Source organism: Clytia hemisphaerica, unplaced genomic scaffold, assembly GCF_902728285.1.
Source record: "Clytia hemisphaerica strain Z4C2 unplaced genomic scaffold, Clytia hemisphaerica genome assembly, whole genome shotgun sequence".
In the NCBI taxonomy this organism is placed as follows: Eukaryota; Metazoa; Cnidaria; class Hydrozoa; order Leptothecata; family Clytiidae; genus Clytia; species Clytia hemisphaerica.
The window spans coordinates 1214956-1236618 of record NW_027103851.1 but is presented as its reverse complement, the minus strand read 5'-3'; the positions used below and the strand labels follow the sequence as shown (position 1 = coordinate 1236618).

The 21663-nt window shown below is 34.7% G+C and overlaps 2 protein-coding genes across 3 annotated transcripts in view; both read left to right on the top strand.

Annotated features, from left to right (window-relative positions):
• The window catches only part of LOC136807691 (cadherin-23-like), a 77984-nt gene that overhangs the window by 11188 nt on the left and 45133 nt on the right, over positions 1 to 21663 (top strand). The window contains exons 1-5 of one of the 2 annotated variants that reach the window (XM_067064292.1): positions 14235 to 14378; positions 14786 to 14845; positions 19902 to 20047; positions 20596 to 20658; positions 21108 to 21194. In XM_067064292.1, coding sequence (XP_066920393.1) covers positions 14312 to 14378; positions 14786 to 14845; positions 19902 to 20047; positions 20596 to 20658; positions 21108 to 21194 — 423 coding nt within the window. In that variant the 5' untranslated portion in view covers positions 14235 to 14311. Of the gene's footprint in view, positions 1 to 14234; positions 14379 to 14785; positions 14846 to 19901; positions 20048 to 20595; positions 20659 to 21107; positions 21195 to 21663 lie in introns of those variants that run through there. The other variant, XM_067064293.1, reaches the window with a different exon arrangement.
• LOC136807821 (uncharacterized) lies at positions 642 to 2464 on the top strand. Its single transcript, XM_067064443.1, has 3 exons — positions 642 to 1023; positions 1343 to 1408; positions 2390 to 2464. Exons 1-3 carry the CDS (start codon positions 667 to 669, stop codon positions 2462 to 2464), a joined length of 498 nt encoding a protein of 165 aa, XP_066920544.1. The 5' UTR covers positions 642 to 666.

The window sequence follows — 21663 nt, the reverse complement described above, 5'->3', positions numbered from 1 at the left end:
ATGTGTTTTTCTGCGACGGAGACGGTAAGGTTCTAATCTGACTAGATCCTGATCAGCTGAGGACGACGGTAGATTAGCACTTTTACCGTCCTCGATTTTGCCGGTCAGAACTGCGGGTTATTCAAAATCGCTTCAGTCCTCAAAAGTGCGAATACGGTAATTTGTATTCTAAAGACATTAGAAACTCCCGCAAAAAGGAGTTCCTTGACGGTTAAATGTTAGATTATTTTGACATGTTCGATCGGATGGTCTAAGCAAACTTTGTAATAAAAACTGTTTTTATAGTGAGTTTATGTGTCTACCGTTTTGAGGATGGAATGAAATGACCGAAAAGTTTTGACGAAATCCGCATTTTTTATCCGCAAAATTGAGGTCGTCAAAAGTGCTGATATACCGTCGTTCTCATTCACTTTAAGATGGGGCAAATGAAAACTAACCGCATCCGCAACAGAGAAACGCATAGATGAAACTGTACCAAAAAATCAGTGGCTTAGCTTTAGGGACCCGAGATATTTTCAATTTTATGTATTTGTACTTTTGATAACGGTGGTCAGGATCTAGTCAAATTAGAACCTTAACGTGTCCGTCGCAGAAAAACACACATGCATGTGCATTAACTCAGTATTATTTGGGATGGACAACAATTTTTCCAATGTTTCTAAAACCATGAACATGCTAAAGCTGTTTTTCCTTTTAATAGGTGGCGGTCATGGCTTTTCACAAGTATCTGGAGACGGATCCACAGACGAAGACGAAGATCTCCAAAGACAACAACCGCAAGCATCTAAAAACGTTAGAACCAAACAAAACATTGATCAAATGTTACACGAACTTTCTCTCAGTCCTGAATCACCAACGCACGATCACCATCAACAACCTGCGGGTAGATCAAACGCTCCTTTATCCTTAGGGTCACGACAAGATGACCGCTCTCAGCATGCGCATCGCGAGCATAGGAGGAGAAGCTCTGATGGAAATATTGTCCAACGTAAAACGAGAATTGGCAGACAGAACAGTGCAGAGGTAATCTTGCCGGACATTTGTATAAAGATTAACTGTTTTTGTTTCCTCCTCTCACCTCTTTACTTTTTTACCATTTTCCCTTCTAGTTTTTAAATTCTGTGACAGATTATTTAGCAGAGGTTTTTCATCTTTTGTTAAGTTATGTTATTTCCGCCATTATGGAAAGAAACGTTCGATTTGCGATTTGTATCCCCTGCTACAGATTCGAAATTACGGCGGAAATTACGTAACCTAGCCTAAACGTGAAATCGTTATCAGCAAAATTTGATCGACGGGCGACCAACAGGTACACTTTTCAATATTTTGATTATCTTCACAGGTGCTACCTAGTCAAAATCGTTCATATGGCTCACCCAACACTGACGAAGTCACGAAAATCAAAGAGGTATGGTTTTTACTTTTTCTTTAATACCCGATTAAGAAATCAGTACTAATGCGATTATGTCAAACTGCTTGGTTCTGTAAAGTTCGCTTCAAGTGAGTTTTAAGCCTACGTTCGGATTGTCTGTACACAGACCCAGTATCTACGGCTAATTTAAAATTCATTGTCGTAGAGGGTCTGTTGTCATTGTCTTTTCTCATTTGAGATTTTTCAAACCGACCGCTGCGATGGAATGCTGGCGAGAGAGGGGAGACGATGAGAAAAGTGTTGCTATTTATAAATCATACTTCATCGCAGAGGTCTCCGTACGGGAATTTTTTATCAAACAGACAATGTGCACAGAGTGTACTACGACATGATAAACGTGAATAAACCAGAGTGTATCTGGTACAGAGTAGCGTTCAAACTATGCAATGTAACTTTAGCGCTAATCTGTTTAGCAAGTAAAAAAATATCCGGTCGAAATGATATTGATATTCGACGGAAACAAATCGAGTTGAATCTCCTTGACTTCCATCATCCATTAAAAGGGCATTTTTAGGTATACTAAATAATTTGGAAATGTTTTATATCATGAGAAAGCTATTGTTCCGATGATGAGTTGATTGAGGTTAGCTAGTTCAGAGTATCCATGATATGCATGAACTCATGGAGATGTGTTGAGGCTCTGAACTTACGGCCGATTTCTAGATGTGTTTAATTTGACAGATTTAACATTGAATCTTGACTTATTCTTCAAAACTTTTCTTGCTTCAACCTCTAAACTATATACAACTTGAAAATGTTCAATATTCCGTTATTTTTTCTACTATATGATCTTCTTGATATCCACAAAAAAATTTTTTTCAATCAACCCCCTTGGTATCCAGCCTTTATTTGATGCCTATACACTCCCGGATGTCCGGTATCTTTAACACTCCCATATATTTTTTCTGGAAGAGCCCATATACACCATTACGATATCTTCTTTACATTACATCGTAGAACCGACAACTGATTGGTTGTAAAATCAGTCAATACGTCACTTTCAACCAATCAACTGTTGGATCTGTGATGTAATGTCAGAGAACGTTGAAGTGATGCATATCACGAATAACAGTTCTCTGTTTATTTCAAAATTAGTCTTGACAAGGATTTATTATACACTGGATATACAAGTAAGAGATTTTTGCCGATTTCACGTGTACTAGCTATGTCCGCAGCAATGATTTTATTGTTCACTCTCCTTCCCTCATTAAATGATTTTTCGAAGCATTTTTATTACATTTTTTATCGAAAATCACTCATCCAATTCCCAAAAGAGACTTAAAACTTTCCTGTGAGAGTCAGATTCTTCCACTTAATAAAGGCAATTCTTTGTTAAAAGTGTTAAGGAACCTGAAATATAACTTTTATGTTCAAATACCAAAATCAATTTTTGGACTATGGTCAGAGTCCTTAAAAGGTATCCAAACGTAATTTATTCCTGGTCTTAATTCCTAACTTAAATGTTTTATTTTTACATAAGTGTTCCCGTTTCATATCAGACACATATTTCATATCAGGACAGTATCTACTTATTGTTATATTATGCTGATATAAACAAAAAATGTTCTTTTTTGGACCTACCTCCGGGTACCCCGGTGGAGGTCCTATAAATTAACCCATGTCCGTTCGTTCGTTCGTTCGTTCGTCCGTCTGTTACCAGCTTTTCTCAGGATTGGCTCATTAGTTTTTTTTGATTTTTGGCACAATGATGCAAAATGGCAATGCCCAAAATGTGACGGAGCCCGATTTTTGAGAAAAAATTTATTTGGGCAAATTTGGGCCAAAAACTACCTAAAAATAGGGTTTTTTGGACTTTGTGCAACATCCTGTCATTACTTTTTTCTGACTTTTTATACAAAGATGGAGGGCAAGATTCTCTAAAGAATGGCTGAAGTGGTTTTTCCCGGAAAATTCTTATTCGCCTTAAAAAACGGATTTTCGTATTTTGGGGAAATTCCCTTTAACCAAATAAGAAGATATAGCTTTTCTCAATGTTGACTCATTATTTTTTTCTGATTTTTTGCACAATGATGCAAAATGACAATGCCTAAAATATGACGGAGCCCGATTTTCGAAAAACATTTTTTTCCGGCCGAAAATGCCGGAAATATGCCGGAAATCGCCGTTTTTTCTGGATTTTCATTGGATTTTTTTCTTAGAATTAGTTGTTTATTCATTCAAAAACATTATTAATAGCAATGCCCACCATCAAGCATGTTTCAATTTTCAAAAAAATTGATTTTTGAAGCCGGAACTATTCAAAAACCGCCGGAACAACCTATTTTCGCCGGAAAGACAGTATTTCTTGAATTTCTCAAGCTGTACTTAATATTTTTTTATGAAATTTTGCGCACTGATGCAAGATGACAATACCTAAAATGTGACGGAGCCTGATTTTCGAAAAACATTTTTTTCCGGCCGAAAATGCCGGAAATATGCCGGAAAAACCGGTTTTTTGACATTTTCTCGAATTTTCAGCCTTAGTTAATTCTGATTTATTGCAGAAAGATGCGTATTCGCAATACTTAAAACATGACCGAGTTTGTTTTTTTGAGAAAAATTCTTTTCCGGCTGAAAATGCCGGAAATATGCCGGTAATCGCCGTTTTTGCAGATTTTCAATTGACTTTTTCCTTATTTCTTTGTTTTTTCACACAAAAACATTATTGATAACAATGTTCACCATCAAGCATGATTCAATTGTCAATAAAACTGATTTTTGCAACCAGAACTTTCTATTTATTTTTTCCCTACAACCCTTCCCTCTCCCTCTAGACTAGTAAACCACGTCGTTGTATTTTGCTGCAGATTAAACTTGCAATAGGATCTATTTTTCTATATGTTCACTGAATCTTTCCAAACCACTCTCCCGCGGCAATTTCTATTTTTTATAAGAACTCTTTATTATAAGCACTATTCCCGCGTTCCTGTGTCCAAGGAAAGACAGACGCTTGCTAGTCTACTCTCCCCCCCATCAACAATCAATGATGAATTTATTGCGTTATGCATTTTTGCTAAACGCTATATTTTCCAACTGATTTTTTCATTTTTCTTCTCGCATTGCTATCTAACTTTCATCATCAGGTAAGGTCATTCAGCATCTAGCTTGTTTTCCTCTTTCTGACCAATCTTGCTCCACACCCGTGTCAATTCAATGTGAAAAAGCTTGTAAATTAAAATTGATGAGTAAACAAACGATCTCGCCGATCTCGCCAAAACCTTTAAGTTTCGCCGTAAAAGGCTTCAGATATATTGAATTGGTATAAGTTCTTTAAAGCACTACCTTGTAATAACGGCCAACATTGGTAAATACAGTGTTCACAGTTCTTCCATCTTAGACGGATTTCCGTCTCTGCGAAGTTTAAACAGAGGCTTTTTCGCCTTAGAATTTAGCAAAATATTGAAGACCAGGGCTAATTTGCTGTGTTGAGTCTATTTTCCGTGTCAGAGAAAAACTTTGCTTAGCTTTGACCACCGTAATATGCTGAGTTTAAATCCTGTAGTCTTGCCCATAATGATTTCTCTCAGCAGCAAATGATAGAAGTACTAATATTTAAATAAATACTAATTAGACAATTAAGTTTCCCTTCACTGATCCAAGTTCACGGTAAATGTTTAAGCGCATAGAACTTCTGAACTTCAGCAATTGCACTCGAAAAAAACAACAAATTCGAAAGTAAGTGTCATTATTAATAGCATCGTAAGTCAAAAGTTGAACTTAATGGAAGGAGATGGGTTGATTTGAGTTTACCTTGGTCAAAAATGTCGAATATCTTCTAACGTTACAATGTACCCTTAGTTTGTCTAGCACTGGCTATAGTTCGTAGTAAACTACTCATAGGATAGCAACTACTAATTGAGACTTTGGTTTCTTTACTTATTTATGTTATCAAAGAATGGAAGTCCTTTTCTTCAGCAATTTTGTTCGTCCTATTTTTCACTTTCTTTAAATTAAAATCTCAAAAGAAGAGTGATAGAATTCACTTATCTTTAAAATGTGAGGAGACTTGGTCTGAGATTACCAAGAACAAGTGATGTCAAAATGTCTAAATTCATTCCATAAACATTATTAAAAACAACAAACTTTGAAGTCATTTCCTTGTAAATTAGTTTCCAGTTCAAGTCCCCGCGGTCAAGGGTTGATATGTGTATAAAAAGAGTCTGTTTTGGACATTGTTAAGTACTTAAAGATTTCTGACATATGACGTCACTCGAACGAAACTGGAACCCAACCCCCCGTACAATTTTTGACGCGACAGCTGATATATTAGTCCATTCCACTGCTTAAAACAGTGTTAAAATTTCTTTCGTTTCAAACGGATTTCCGTTTATAAAGCGTCAAACTTCTGTAAATTTCAGCAAATTTTCATTAATATATGCTAATTTTCTGTGTAAAATCTATTTTCCTTTAATATCGTTTGCGCACTTATCCATTTTGGTTCACAAGCTTTTTCACATAGGATTGACACGGACGTGGAGCAAGATTGCTCACAAAGAGGAAAATAAAAACATTTTTTTTGCTTTCAACCAGCTCCAACGAGTCTTGTTTTCCATCTCAGGCTATCAGATTCACAGTGTATAACAGCGTATTATACTAAACTCTAAAACTGAACTATGCTCTACCTTTTTATATGTTATAAAATGTTGCAGAAAGAATTTTAGATACCTCAACTCAAATGTCAACTTCTTCATCCATTTACAAGCCAAAATGTTAACTTTTCATACTTGAAGTTTGTTTCATAAAAATGCATAGAAGAGAAGACCTTCTAATTTAATACCAATTCATTTCTTATCAACTATTATAACTTAATTTAGAATCTAATTGTTTTCTTACAATTAACACACAAAAAAGTGCTTAACAGTCATAACGCTATGACGAATGCTTTTATAACTCGAAATGATAATTAAATGAGAATACACAAAGACATGATAATGAACCATTTATTGACTTATGAATTTATACTCGTGTTTTTTTTCTTTATACCTATTACCAGCTTAATCCTATATTCCAACATCTTAATAGTCCTTAATAGCGTTGAATAGTAAGATCCTCTTGCCTATCTATACAGACTATGCTTGTTTTTAAGGCATTTTTATTTTTGTTGATCAGTCTTGATGTCATAAATGATATTGATGATATGGTGCTCTGATTGATAATAATTGATGATTTTTTTATCTTGATGATTTTAATTTTGTGCTTGTGACAAATTTGTAGTTTTGGGTATCGTATAATTTTATTTGAGTTTATAAGTTAGTCTTCAGTTTCAATTATACTCATTGAATATATCGAATTTTGAGTAGAATTCAATTTTACTTTGTGGTGATTTCAGTACATTTTCTTTATTTCGTATGTTAGGAAATTATTCTTTATTTTTTATTATTATAAAGTATATAAGCTTACTACGAACCGGTTTGATTACAATTCTAATTTGTTAAATATCTAAGTTTGTGTCTTCTTCATTCTTCGTTAAGGTTCTCTTTAAACAAGTGAATGGAGGTTGACTCGACGATAAATCGTGGCAATATACATTCCATGTAGGGATATCTATAGTAGGATGACTTTGTTTGCGCTCCTCGAAAACCATCATCAGCAAAGTTTGGAACGAATTCGTGATCGTGAAATCTGGTTAGGTTGGAATAGTTCTTTTAACTAGCTTGTCCCGAGTTGTTTTGTTATTTACTGTTGCTATTATTTCTGGACAATCATTTCTGACTAAACCCATAGATTTATAAAAGCCCGAAGGGCTAGATAGAGTGCTTTTGCTGAAAAGTGTGCCAAGGGGTTTTCGAAAACAAATGCAACAATATTTTTTCCGATATTCAATTTTTTTTGCCTGCGATGGCTTAAAGCCCGACATCTAGCCCTTCGGGCTTATAAATCTATGACTAAAACATCATCCAGACGTTATGAATTGTCGTTACGGATGGAGAGTCTTCGTATTGGTTTCACAACTTTACGGAGCAAAAAAGTAGGCAGTTCCGTCCCGATGAAAATAGCGAGTTTATGTATTTGCACTTTTGAGGACGGTACAGTGACTGAAACGATTTGGAATAACCCGCACTTCTAGTCAAATTAGAATCTTACCGTCTCCGTCACAGAAAAACACACATACATAAACTCGGTAATAACGTAACGGCGGTGTTTCGGTCAGTTTTGCTTTGTAACGTCTTCTTTTTTTGGTGTCCACACAGTGTTTCAGAACCGTTGTTTCGAACCGTAATATCTGAACGTCTAAACCATCTAACCAGTAGGACGCCATTGACATCGACTGCATTATGGTGACCCTTTTTAAACTTCCTTTGAGTTTGTCCAAATCATTTTCTTTTTAGTAATTTTAAACAACTGTTGATGTTTTGTAGTGTTTGTTTATGTTGTGATTTGTTTATTTCTGCTAATTTGATTCGAATTCTAACAGGTTTTGAATTCTAACAGGTTTTGATTTTTTCAAGGCAATTTTTACTCTGTACTCATAACGAGTACACGCTTTTTTTTGTACATCCAAAGTACACTATTCTTATAAAAAAAGCGTGTATCTCGTATGTGACGTAGCGTAGTACCTTTCCACCGCAATGGGTTTTAAAAATGTAGTAGATGTCGGTTTTGTTTACAGAAAAGACATTTCTACTTCTAGGCCCAAAATCAAACAATATATTGGGTTTTTAGTGAACGCTGCTAGCTTATTTGCTGGTAAAGTAAAAGGCAACAACATTCAGCAAAATGTCAAGTGATCCACTATTTTGGCCTGTCTGTGTTTAATGCCTTCTTCTTCTTGGCACTGTTTGGCAACCATGTTAAACTTTAGGTATTCGGTTGGTTAAAAACTTAATGATCGTGGGTTGTATTATATGATGGTTGACTTGATAGACTTTTTATGGTATTATCTATTACCTGAATTATCATCAAGATAGTTAGCCTTATCTTACTTCCGGTTGCCTTTTTGAACGGCTTATTTGTTCAGGATTGACGTTTGTTAGTGGCATTTTTTGTATGACCTAGGGTTCTATATAATCAATAATAATTGATTAATTTGGCTAATTAACTTTTGCGGTTCAATACTACAATTCAATTTGCCGGATGAAGGGTATTTTTTTACCAATAACGTTATTACATCAAAAAAATCTGTTTCAAGGCCTGAAAAATCATACATTTGGATAATACAATAAGTTTGGCAGGGGAAATTTGATTCGGCGGATGACGGGAAAAATTAAATTAAATTTAAGGTACAATGTTTGTGGTAATTCCACCGTGTTCTTCTCTGTTATTTATGAATCGCAAAGAACACTAGAAAGTACTTCCGGTAGATCACTTTTTAACGCCCTTAAATCAACATTCATCACCATTTTTAAACTGAAAGAGGTTTTCTTTTCTCCTTTTCAACGATCACAATTAAGGTTATTACAGCGGAAGATATCTAAAAAATCCACTCCTTTCCTTCTTTTTGTAATGATAGTGTCAATTTTCAAATGTCATTTTTGCTACCCATTGATACGTGCTAAGAGGTTCTGAGTGCTCCAGACAAAACTCTCAATGCTTTGATTTTCCTCGTTTCAAGTGTGCCTTCAGACGATTATATCGTTTTTAATACTTCAACCGAAGCTCGAGATCGTACAAAAGCTAATATGTTTAATTATATTCGACTTAATGGTCAATTCTCGATTGGTATTGGCACTCTGGAAAAGGTCTGGGCTTAAGAGAACCAAGGCACCTTAAAGGACGGTTTTCTATCAGCTATACAATGGCGCGTGTATTGAAAAGAAAAACAAATTACAATCGTAAATATTTTTATGGTTGTGGTGTTTACTTTGTGCAACATTTTTGGTAAAAATGAATTGACCGCAAAAATGGTGAATGTTATCTTGAAGCCGATTAGTAGCGTATTGTTGTGTTTATACTTTTTTTAGGAACAAAAAAGTTGTCCAAACACAAATTGTCCTTTTATTCGACCATTTTTGTAATTATAAAAATGAATAAGAAAAACATTTTGAACGTAAGCAAAACTTGACTTAAGGCCTTGAAGCAATATGCAAGCTTAGGGAATTCCCAATTCTTGAAGATCTTAAGTATTATTCTCAACTTCAGTTGAGCTAGAATCTGAGAATGTCTGTGTGTGTGTGTGTGTGTGTCTGTCTGTGTGTGTGTCTGTCACCAAAACTTTGGGGCAGGCTGGAGACTTCAAAAATGGTCCGATTTGGCTGAAATTTTGCACACTTGATCCTTGGGCAAATCCCTGGGGGTGTTTTTTTCATTTTTTCAAAATTTTAATTTTTGGGGCCTGGGGACGAGTTTTTCGCCAAAACGAGGCTAAAACTTTGGGGCAGGCTGGAGACTTCAAAAATGGTCCGATTTGGCTGAAATTTTGCACACTTGATCCTTGGGCAAATCCCTGGGGGGTGTTTTTTTCATTTTTCAAAATTTTAATTTTTGGGGCCTGGGACGAGTTTTTCGCCAAAACGAGGCTAAACTTTGGGGCAGGCTGGAGACTTCAAAAATGGTCCGATTTGGCTGAAATTTTGCACACTTGATCCTTGGGCAAATCCCTGGGGGTTTTTTTTTCATTTTTTCAAAATTTTAATTTTTGGGGCCTGGGGACGAGTTTTTTGCCAAAACGAGGCTAAAACCCAAAATGCTATAATTTTTCTTAAGCCATTAAGTTTACAATTGGGCCTACGAATGATTTCAAAGATACTGAAGTTGAGCCAGTGCGGTTAGCACGTTCGACAGTTTACGTATATGTGAAAAAAGGCTTTGTTATTGTTTTGTTAAGAGTGGTATTGTTTTGTTAAGAGTGGGTGTAATGTGAGATTGCAAAATGTAGTGTATTCAAGGCTGTCTGCTGTTTTGCTTTTACAAGTCAAATTTGAGACATGCCTTTACAGGCATTTACATTTTTGGTACTGAATGATTTCGACACTTGATATGTTGTATATGATTGTTTTTGTTGTGCATAGTAAATAAGTGGTGAGTAGAGGATTTTTTGACCTTTACTGCCGGCGTGAGCATTTTAATCGGGTCTTCTACAGTCGACGCTTTCTAATTCGATCTTCAAGGGGAATTGGATTTTCATCGAATAAGGGAGCTTATTAAATAAGGGAGCGTCGTTTATGAGTTTCTTGTTGACGGGGACTTTAAATTTCATCGATTAAGGGAGCCTATCGAATAGTAGAACGTCGAATTAGAGAGCGTCAACTGTACTAACGAGCAACGAATGCTGGATATGATTTAATACCAAGTCAGATGTACCAAGAACTGGTTGTACATCATCATAAAAGTAGTGTAAACATTTGGGAGGATTATATTTATAATGTTTTAAAGAAAGAAGTTTGGACGGGAAGTAAATTTAGTGGATTTTACGGATTTATTTGAAAAACTTTTAAAATAATTAAATTTATACCTTACATCTGCTTACATTCTCAAAATTCAAATTCGAAAACCTTGGCCTCAAAATATGTTTTTTGCTTATTTAATGGTAAATGTTGTATCCTGCAACCGCCAAATAAATTCCCGGCAAATTTTTTTCCAGCCATCCACCAGATTAACTTTACGCCAAAATTTCTCCTTTAATGTTTATTATAACATTTCTCTATCACAGTATGAGCTGCTTTGAGGTTTTCGTTTTAGATTCTCTCTAATTCGACCTTCATAGAATCTGGAATTTTCGAATTACAGAGTGAATATTAAAACGCTATTTCACGTGAGGGGACTAATATTTTAGTTCGAAATGTGCTAAAAAGTTTTGAATTATAGAAGCTCGAATAAGACAAAGAGAGTTGACTATATATGTAGATGACAAAAATGATTGTCTATTTTTTCTTAGTGTCCATGAAATTTCTTGTTCTTTAGGTAATTGTATATCCCTACCAACTTAGTGAATTTCCAAAATACAAACAATATTTAGCCCTATAACTGCCTAGAGAGGGTCGTACGGGTTTGGGGGTGTCGTACGGGTTTGGCGGTGTCGTACGGGTTTGGCGCTGTCTTACGGGTTTGACGTTTTGATTCTAATGGTTCATTTTTCTGTTAATGATTCAGTGTTTGAAGAAAAAGTGACGGTATTTCGGTGTCAAAAGTGTCATGCAATGGGCTTTTCCAGAAGAAAACCGTATACCCCTTGTTGAGGAGGTCCATTTCCGTTTCCGTAAGGTTTGATGTGTGGCGAAATTCCATAGGGAGATACAAAAATCTGTCAAAAATAATTGGAATTCCATGGAGGTAGCTTTTTAAATCCGGAGGGGTTTAGACCTGAAATTACCTGGAATTCCAGGGGGTTACAGCATTTCCAGTCACACAGGGATGAATCTCCTCAACACGGGGTATACTGTTTTTTTCTGGAAAAGCCCAATGACAAAATAAGGATTTTGGCAGTGTTGCCGTTGATGCAAGGAAAATGCGTTGGTATTTGTTGCATGATTCTTACTAAAGGTCTTTCATCTTTTATACATAGCACAGCGAAAAGGGGCTTTAAATCTGTTATTTTAACATAATATTATTTCAAGATTTGTTTTATAACCCGATTTTCAGCTTATTATATTATGTTTGTAAGTTTAACACGCCTCCCCTCTTGTACTATGGCACTACGAATGAGGTCTTTCAATTTTGTCACAAGACGCACTTTTTTCTACCTAGTTTTGGGTGGTTCTGCAGCTCACATAGCCAAAATATTTGTACTTTACGAGATCTTTATGTTAGAAAGTACAATTACGCTGTTATAAAACAGTGAAGTCTCTAAGACCATATTCACACGTTACTGTTCCATTTCGTTCCGGTATTATTTTCGTTACGGATGCAGTGTGCTCATATTGGTTTCGAAACGATTCGGAGCAAGAAAACGGAGCAGTTCCGTTCCGATGAAAAAAGTGGAGCGAAACTGTTTTGCTTTGTAACGTCTTTTTTTTTGACGTTTCGAATTTTGACTTTCACACTTGTTTCGGAACTGTTTCGGAACAGAACGGAACGGAACCGTAACGTCTGAACATGGTCTAAAGGAAAACGCAAATTTTTTTCAAGTTATGGAGTTGCGCTTTGCTGTCCTTTTTGAAGTACAGTTTGCTCTGTCTAATGAAACTTTATATTCGAACCTTTCTCTAATTGGAACTAAAATAACAGAACTCTAGGGGTGGAAAGTCGTTTAAATTACTTTCTCTAATTCGAATCTCTCTCAAATTCGAAGTAAATTCTTATCTCGCGCAGATCGAATACACCTTTTCGACCGTAGCCGCGCGGGCATTTTTTTGTCCATTTTACCACCCTAAAACCGTCCCAGCCTTTTTTTCGCGCCTAAAGACAATATGAAAAAGTGTAAAAAAAAGGATTGGATCGAGTTTAGGTTGTGAATCAACGGATCCTGCACTAATGTACTTCCCAGTTCTCTCAAAGAGTTTAGGTTGGTAGATTAAATAACAAAGTGGCACGCGACTACGGTCGAAAAGGTGTATTAGAGAGAATGGACTGTATAAAATGAACCTTGGTTCGATTTACCGAGGATCAAATTCATATGTTAATAATGCTAATTTCCTTGATGAATGTGCAAAATAGATAAATATTAAAGGAATAAAAATAAGGGCCAGGAAATTCGTCCATCTAATTGTGACGTACATAGTTTTATGACAAATCTTACGTAATTTGGCGAGCAAAAATAAAGAGAAGAGTAAAATGCAGGAAAATGAGTTGTTCTGTTGATTTTCACTCTCTTAATACCTCAAGCATCATAGGGTTAGGACTTGTTTGTTGAATTCTCCTCACGCCAAGGCCAGGAAACACTGCTTCCATCTAAATTACAACGTACATAATTTTATAGCAAATCTGAGTAAAACGGGGGTAAAATGCAGGGAAATAGAGAGGGCCGTAGAGGGTCTGTTGCCATTGTCTTTTCTCATTCGAGATTTTTCAAACCGATCGCTGCGATGGAGTGTTGGTGATAGAGGGGAGACGACGAGAGAAGTGTTTTTATTTATAAATCATACTTCATCGCAGAGTTCTCCGTACGGGAATTTTTCTATCAAACAGACAAAGCGCACAAAGTGTACTACGAAGCGATAAACGTGAGATACACTCTGCAGAGTAGAAAATAGGTTGTTCTATTGATTTTCGCACTGTTAATACCTTAAGTATTATAGGGTTAGGACTTTGTTTGTTAAATTTTCCTCACGCAACGTTTGTATAAAAAATAAGGCATCACGCTGCTGGTAGCCCAAGAAACACAAGACATCCAATAGCTTTGCCAGTACTTATGGAATATTCTGAGAACTATCGCGCTTGTGGTTTCTCATTATGTCAAAACTAAATAGACCTTATCGGAGTTAAAAAAATGATGCATTATGGGATTGTTTCGAGTGTATTACAATAGATATCTTTTAGAAATTCCTCGAGGGAATTCTATTGTAATGCACTCGAAACAATCCCACAATGCATCGCTTTATTAGAAAAATCAAAAACTCCGATAAGGTCTATTAAACGATTTTAAACGAATAGAATTGCTTCATTTTGCTATGGACTAAAGGAAAACGGAAATTTAATGTGAATTTAGTATCTTGGCGATTTAAAATGAATTTCTAACAGTAGTGATTGTTGGTTAGACTTGTGACCTTTTATGGTTTGTCTAGCTTAGAAAGGTGATAAAGTATTCTTCACGTAGTTTAAAAGCAAGACTTTGAAGCACATGAAAAAGTTTCAAAATTTCTATGATTGCTGATATAAGTGATTAGATTACTTGGGTGTGAAAAATGTGAAATCTAGTTACTTGTTCAGCCATTTTGAAATCGCATTTTCTTTCTTGGCTCTCTCTAATGACCATTTTATGGTAGAAGATTTTCAGAAAAGAAATAAAACTAAAAACGATTTTTAACTTAATATGCAAATATTGTCTACTGGATTCGATATAAAATGATTTGTCGAGTTTTACTAGCCTTGATTTTTGGACAATCTCTACTGGCGATGGTGGAAAGTCAAGGTATTGTATTTATTTTAATACACAACTTTTTTGATATGACGTTTCCTAGTTCTTGGCTCAATTGGTGATATATAATCTATTGGACGGAGGATCGAGCCAAAGATACCATTAGCTGCTAGAAATTCGTAGAAATTTCCTATATATAATCGGCATTGAAGCAGTTAATAACTCCCCTAACTGTTGTACAAATCTAGACCGATCATGTCCAAATCCCCTGACTCGAATAGCAAAAAGTGAGGAGAACTAACTTAAATTCAAATATACAAAGATAAACCTAAATTTCTAACATCTAAGGGTATTTTTGTCTCGAACCACCTTCCAATATAAGGGCGGAAACCTATGTTATATTTCATGTTCCAAGAACTTAAATGTGCCAACAACTTTTACTTTTGCTACTTTTTTTTCAGATCCACCTCGCTTTGGTTCACAGACTATGGTATGGACAATTTACGAAGACGCCCCTCCAGGTATTACGTTATAACTTATTTTCATTTTTTTTTCGCAGTCTCAAAAGTAACAGAACCGCCTAAACCGTTTGTCTCCTTTGGTTCAACTAACGAGACGCTGAACTAAAAAAAAATTAGTGACACCTTTCAAATCGTTAATAGACAGAATTCCCCACAATGCTTTGTGCGGAAAAAAATTTCACCGTAAACTTTTTTCTGCGCAAAGCATTGTGGGCAATTTTCGGAGGTCAAATCTGTGTTTTCACGTTAAGCCGATATCGTCTATTAGACACTACTGTATTTAACCCTATAATACTGTTCGAGGATAACAGTAACTTCAGTGCCAAACCTTTGGTTTATCCCTATTTTAGAACCTTCTGAATATATATCTAGTCCCCCTCCATCCCCCCTCAGAAAAAAGGGAGAAGACAGTTCTCAGTTCAATCATGAACTTCTAACGACTGGACGGAGAGCTCCTCATATATGCGCGTAGTTTTCATTGTTTCAAATAAATAGGATGATGACGTTCTTGTCACGTGATATTGCATCAGAAAAAGTCGTTGTGATTTGTATGAATGTCGGGCAAAAAAACAATCTTTTTCGAAAGCACTCTCCCACCATCAATCAGTGTGAAGTGGAAATTTTTGACTTTTACAAGCTTTTTCATCAAAATATCGACAATATCTATTGGCAATCTTTTAAATACAGATTCACATCCAAATATAAAGGTAGGAGTTGAATATTTATTTCTTTTTTCTATGAAAAGAGAGGGAAAAGTATGTTGTTGGAATGAGAATGCTGACAAGCTGATGAGGTTTCTTCGACTCTCTAACTAAAATCATTAATTTTTTTTTGATTTTCACAAATCTTCCCTACATATACATTACTGATAGTACAGGAAACAATTTACCAAATGTGCTTTCGAAGAACTACTACCCTACTACCTTCACTGTCCTTCACTCAAATGTATAGAAAATTAAATAATATATACCTTGTCAAAATTGCTTTTTTTAAAGTACATTTTTTTACATTTTTAGGATTCTCATTCTGTGGTGTCAACAACAGAAAATGGTTATATCCACGACTAACATTTATTCATTGAACGGGATTTGTATGAGGAGCAGATGAGAGATGCTGATGTCAAGAAAGATGAATTACATGTATTTACGATAAATCATACATTATGATGTTTGACGTTACTCCCCAGCTGGATTGATCTAAATCAATGTCGTTAATCAACTGGTCAAATTCTAGTAAAAAGCAAAGCTTTTAAGTTTGTTATTAAATCTCTCACACACGCAGAAAAAAATCGATATCCATTTCTTTAAATTGACATTATAATGACAGGACTTATTTGGAAATGAATTTCTAAATTGAACATGTGATAGTTTGGCATATTATATATGACTTTCCTGACTATACTTTATGTCAGTTTGGTCAAACTTTGTTAAAATATTGGAAAATACACATGAAAGACTGCAATGGAATGATGGTCAGCTTTTTTGTTATTTTGTTTGCTGACAATATTGACACTCCCAGCGATGGTAAGGTCATAGCTGCACAATGACCAAAATTTGTACGTGAACATAAATTGGCAGTGACTCTGGAATGTAGTGGCGAAAATCAATTTTTATTTAGAAATTTTATTTCAAAAATTTTGATTGAATTTTACTTATGTTATTTTTGGTAATGAAAACTTTTTTCTACTGTAATTAGGATGATTTTAATTTATTAGACTGAAACAAAGATTAATTTCAAAAGCTTTATAAAAATATTGGAGTCCAAAACAACAGTGCTGACATTCTGCTAAATGTATTTAAATTTTACTTTAATTTTGAGGTGGTATTTCGGTTAAGAAAGGGCTGAGCTATCTAGAAATTAGTTCAAACATATTTTAGCTGAATTTTATTGATTTACCAATTTTATGTACAATTTTTTTTAATGTTTACAGGATAAATCTCTATGCTGTGGAATTTAATCAAATTAATTTGATAAAGTGTACACAATTTGATCAGTCTTTTAAATTTTCACAAAGCAATAAATTACAGTATTTCAAAGACCTAAATCATGTGTGTGCATATCTTTTTCAATTTTACAATTTCTGAAATGAAACCTGTTTAATACCACATTTCAACAACATTTCACAATTTTAATTTAGAAAATTTTTGGCCATTTAAAAAAAAAAACACCTAATTTTTTCAGCAAAAGTTTTGTACAAGTTAATACCTCAAAATTTTTACTTTTTTAATTGAGCAAAAAGAATTTTAAATCAGTACAGGCAAAAGAAGTTTTTGTACGAGGCATTCTGGTACGCCTGGTGCTTAGAGTGTTATCAGTTTTTTGTTTAACCACTTGTGTCACTAAATACCATAAATAAATATCTTAGATTTTATCATACACCCAGATAGACCTCCTAGTAGTAAGTACACCTAATATAAAATTGGCAATTTGTAATATTTCTACTGATTTTATGTATATAAGGGAGCAAAATTAATAACTTTTCCTAATTTGGGTAGAAAAAAGGAGTGACATAAGTGAAATTTTGGAAGCAAAAGTTTGGGTATAAAAGAGAAATCCCAAAATCAGACCAGACATTAAACTTGTTTTAATTTTTCTTTAGATGAAATATATTTACCAGGACCCTTGTTAACTGGTACAAAAATCTAATTTAAAAATTATACAATTTTCAAAGACAATAATATTCATTTTATTATAGGTGTTCCTATAGAATATTTTAGCCAAAATCCAATCTCCCTAGTCAGAGTATGAATGAAATCAGACAAAAATACTGAAGATACAAAAACATTAAATAATTTTCAAATTGAGGTCTAAGTGCAAAATATCCTGCAAATGCTCATTTAAAAACTTCAAAAAATTGAAGTAAATTTTAAGAAATTAATATAAGGTCTGATAAAATATATATGAAAAATAAAATCATAATTTCTTGTATCAGTGAGGGAATCAGTTATTACTTTAACCGGATTAAATTTCGTGAGATTAAATTTCGCGAGCTAAAAAAATCGCGAAATTTTCTGGATTTAATTTCGCGAGTCAGAGTTTTGAAATATTTTGCATGGATTTAATTTCGCGAATAAGCCAGAAAACAGCTGAAAATAGGCATTTTTTGCCAAAAATGGAGACTTGGAACTTGTTTCTCCGCCAAAAATACAATTTTAAAAGTTTTGTGGTGGATTTAATTTCGCGAACCAGGAATCTCACGCGTGTTCGCGAGTTTTAATTTCGCCAAAATGGCAAAAATTCGCGAAATCGCGAAATTTAATCTCGCGAAAATTAATCCGATTAAAGTATATACAGTGTGCAAATTCATTCTAAAGAGCAGAAAATTTGAAAGCAAAATGTAAAAAATTACTGTAATTCCATCAGAAATCTATCAATGTATATATACCACAAATACCAGAAAAATAACCACACATCATTTGCCCACCCCAGTTAGTCTTTTGTTCTCAAACATTGATGTTTACTGTAACGGTTCATGTGTCTCTTATAAGGGCATGAAATGCAAATGCTGTAGATCTCAACTTTATAGTTTGATTATAGATTGCATCCATTTAAACTTTTAAAAAATGGCATTAAAATGTTAATATTTTCAAAACGTCATCAAACGGGTTCAAAGACAAATTTTCCAAATAAATACATAGATTTGCCGATTGATTCAAATGGTTGCATCTCTTAAAATGTAATCTCCAGCATGGTTTACGTTTGTAGTCCGTAGTTACGTTAAAGCTTGACAATGTTTCGCCCAATCTGTTTCCAATCTTTTTATAGCCATCCTGTAAAATAGAACAAAAATTCATTATTTTTAGTTTGACAACAATGTTACAGTATGACATTAATTTTCATTTGATAACAATGTAACAGATTTATCAGGGACACACCAATAAATTTATTGCTCTTAAATTATGGCTGGAATGCAGACGTCCTGCCAATTCAGTAAATATTTGAATAAAATTTGTGTGGGATGGAATGATGCTAAGGGGTATTTCAGAACTATATAGAATTTCTAAACTTTAGAATCAATCCCAGCAAAGTACGATGCTGGCAGCATTTTTGACATTATTTATTATCTTCCAGCTTTGTATTTCCACAAAGCGCAATAAGAAACTAGTCAAACCTTTGAAGTACCAAACGCCAAACCAACACGTCAATTCTGCAAAATTAGCATCATGTTTAATAACCCCTACTGTACACTATACCCAGTACAGTCAGACAGTTCAGAGATCAAAGAGATGAACAAACAGGTTAAAAATTACTTACTTTTTTATCAACTCAGCCAACTTGCCAGCTTGCCAGTGCAAAATGCATATATATAATCCAGATCAGAAAGTCAGTGGATGGCACTCAAAATATCCAAGATCTCTTAGTCTTTCTTATCTTTACCAATCAATTTTCTGTATTCCTTCTTTATATCCAGTTTCTGGTTTAGATTTGAACATGATTGAATCAATTTTGAAATTAAATTTTTCAAGAAGTTCGAAACTTTGGTTTCTGCACCAGCGGAGGTGAATGAGGCAAAAACAGCTTGACAACAACGTCATTTCAGCATGATTTTCAAATCAAATTTAGTGGAGCTTCTAGGCCATGAATGGGTGTGAATCCCATTTGATTCTTTCAAGAAACCCTTGATCTATCACCAGTTGACCATTCATTCCCATTCATTCAAAATAAGCCAAGATCCAGGTCCATCTCTGACCACAACGAATTCAAAATAAAAGCCTGTCGGATTTTAAAAGGTGCAAGTGTCGGATGACTTGTCTCGATGAATGTAAAGTTTGAGATTGATTCCTTTTGGATGTTGGTACATGAATCATATTCAAATTCACCAATCAAAACCCCATAGTGATAGCATAAGCACGAAGAAAGATATATCAGTTTCTTTGGTTGTTATGCAAGCCATGTCGGGAAAAAAAAATTCGACGCCATGTTGAAAATCACCAAAATTCAATTTTTTGGCGGCAACGCGCTCTCTGCAAAAAGGAAAAAGCCGCGCTTTGTTTTTGAAACAATGAGTTCTCCGTCCAGTCGTTAGAAGTTCATGGTTCAATCTTATTATTTTCAGGCACTATTGTGAATATTTTGAGCCTTTACGTTAACTACGAAAATAAAAGCTCGCTGACATACGAAATAGATGGCGTGGGTGCACAGATCTTAAATATTATACCAAAGAATGGGACACTGACCTTAAAAAATAAAGTGGATCGAGAGGTAGGCGGAGATTATACATTAGGCTTTCACTTTAATGTTAAACAGAGAAGATTCGTTAGATGATGCTCTTTAACCCTTTCACTGACAAGCCCTTTTCAGAAATTGTACATTTGGACTTTTGTTGCCTCAATTCTGCTTCAAGTTACTTCAGAACGTACAGAATTGCGTAGAATTTAACATAGATTCCTAATATGCAATAAAAAATTAATCAAAAGTTTTAGTATCAAATGTTATGACCCTTTAAAGTACTACTGGTATTTTTACTCCTCTACAACGAGTTTACTCGAATGACCGTGTTAAACCGAATAAGCCAGCTCATCTTCTATTCTTGATTTTAAAAGAAATAGCCACGTAAATCAAACCTCTATAGCTCCTTAACTCAAATAGGTTTTATGGTCGCTTCAGTTAACAATACCTTATAAACTTTCGCCTTGAGAATCTCGAAATTTCCTTAACTCGAACTAATGTTTGTTTGTCACATTTCTGTTGTTTCCATGGCTATCAATAGAAAACCGTTTGCACTGAAATGTCTTTCATTTTCTTTTTAGAATCAAACCAAATATCAATTCAAAGGATATGTTAAAGCTGTAATTGGTGGGACTGAGGTCGAGGTAAGCCTAGACTTGAGTCGTTTATAATATGTGTAAAACAATAATATGAATGTTATGTGATAATATGATAAGTGTTACGGGATAATATCAGTTTATCAGTTTGCATAAAGTAAAAACTGTCTCTTTCATCTGAATGTCTAAGTTAGTCGCTTAGCATACTAGACTAAGGTAGGCCGGGGCGTTTTTGTGGGGGTGTTGTACTCTTAATTTACATAAAGTGTAAGCTACTGAAATATGATTGCATTAGTATGTATTAGCCTGTACCCAACAAAATATTCTTCGTTGAAAAGTACGGTCTTTCACGCACGGTGATGGAGCATGTTGCTATTTTTAGCATCAGAATTCCTCCGACTTAGTGATGTTACATTTGTGAGCCAATGCTTCATTCTCAATGTTTAGAACAGTGTCAATTTTCTGATATTTTCATTGAAATTAATTTTCCATTTCAGAATAGTGTCAACATTCTGATACACGTTTTAGATGTCAACGATAACATACCGAAATTTACAAGCCCATCACAATTCTCTGTACCAGAGGTGAGTTCGCAGTCCTCCGTCACACCGATTACTGTCTCAGAAAAATACAAAAAGAAGCTAGTCTAAAAATCCAGCAAAATTTGCAGTTCCTGTTTGGGGTTAAGTCGAGTAAATTTCAAGTCCAGTTTGTCACGCAAAAGTTTTGCCTTGGTCACTTCGCCCGAACTTTCGCTAATTCGAACTCGAACGATAAGTTTTGTTTCTTCCAATAAAGAATTTGTTTGACTTAATGGGAACTGAGAATTAGTTCGAATAATAGAAATATATTCGAATAAAAGAAGTATGATTTAGCGAGAGACTAGTGTAATCTATATTGAAGAGCCAAACAAAAAGCCGGGAAAGTTTTTAAAGCAGTTTACAAAATTTGTCTCGCTTAACTACATATTTGATAATCGATTTACTAAAACTGAGTATCCAAAACGAACTTTGAAGCCTGAAAACTTTGTTATTAAAGCGTTCTTATTTCCAG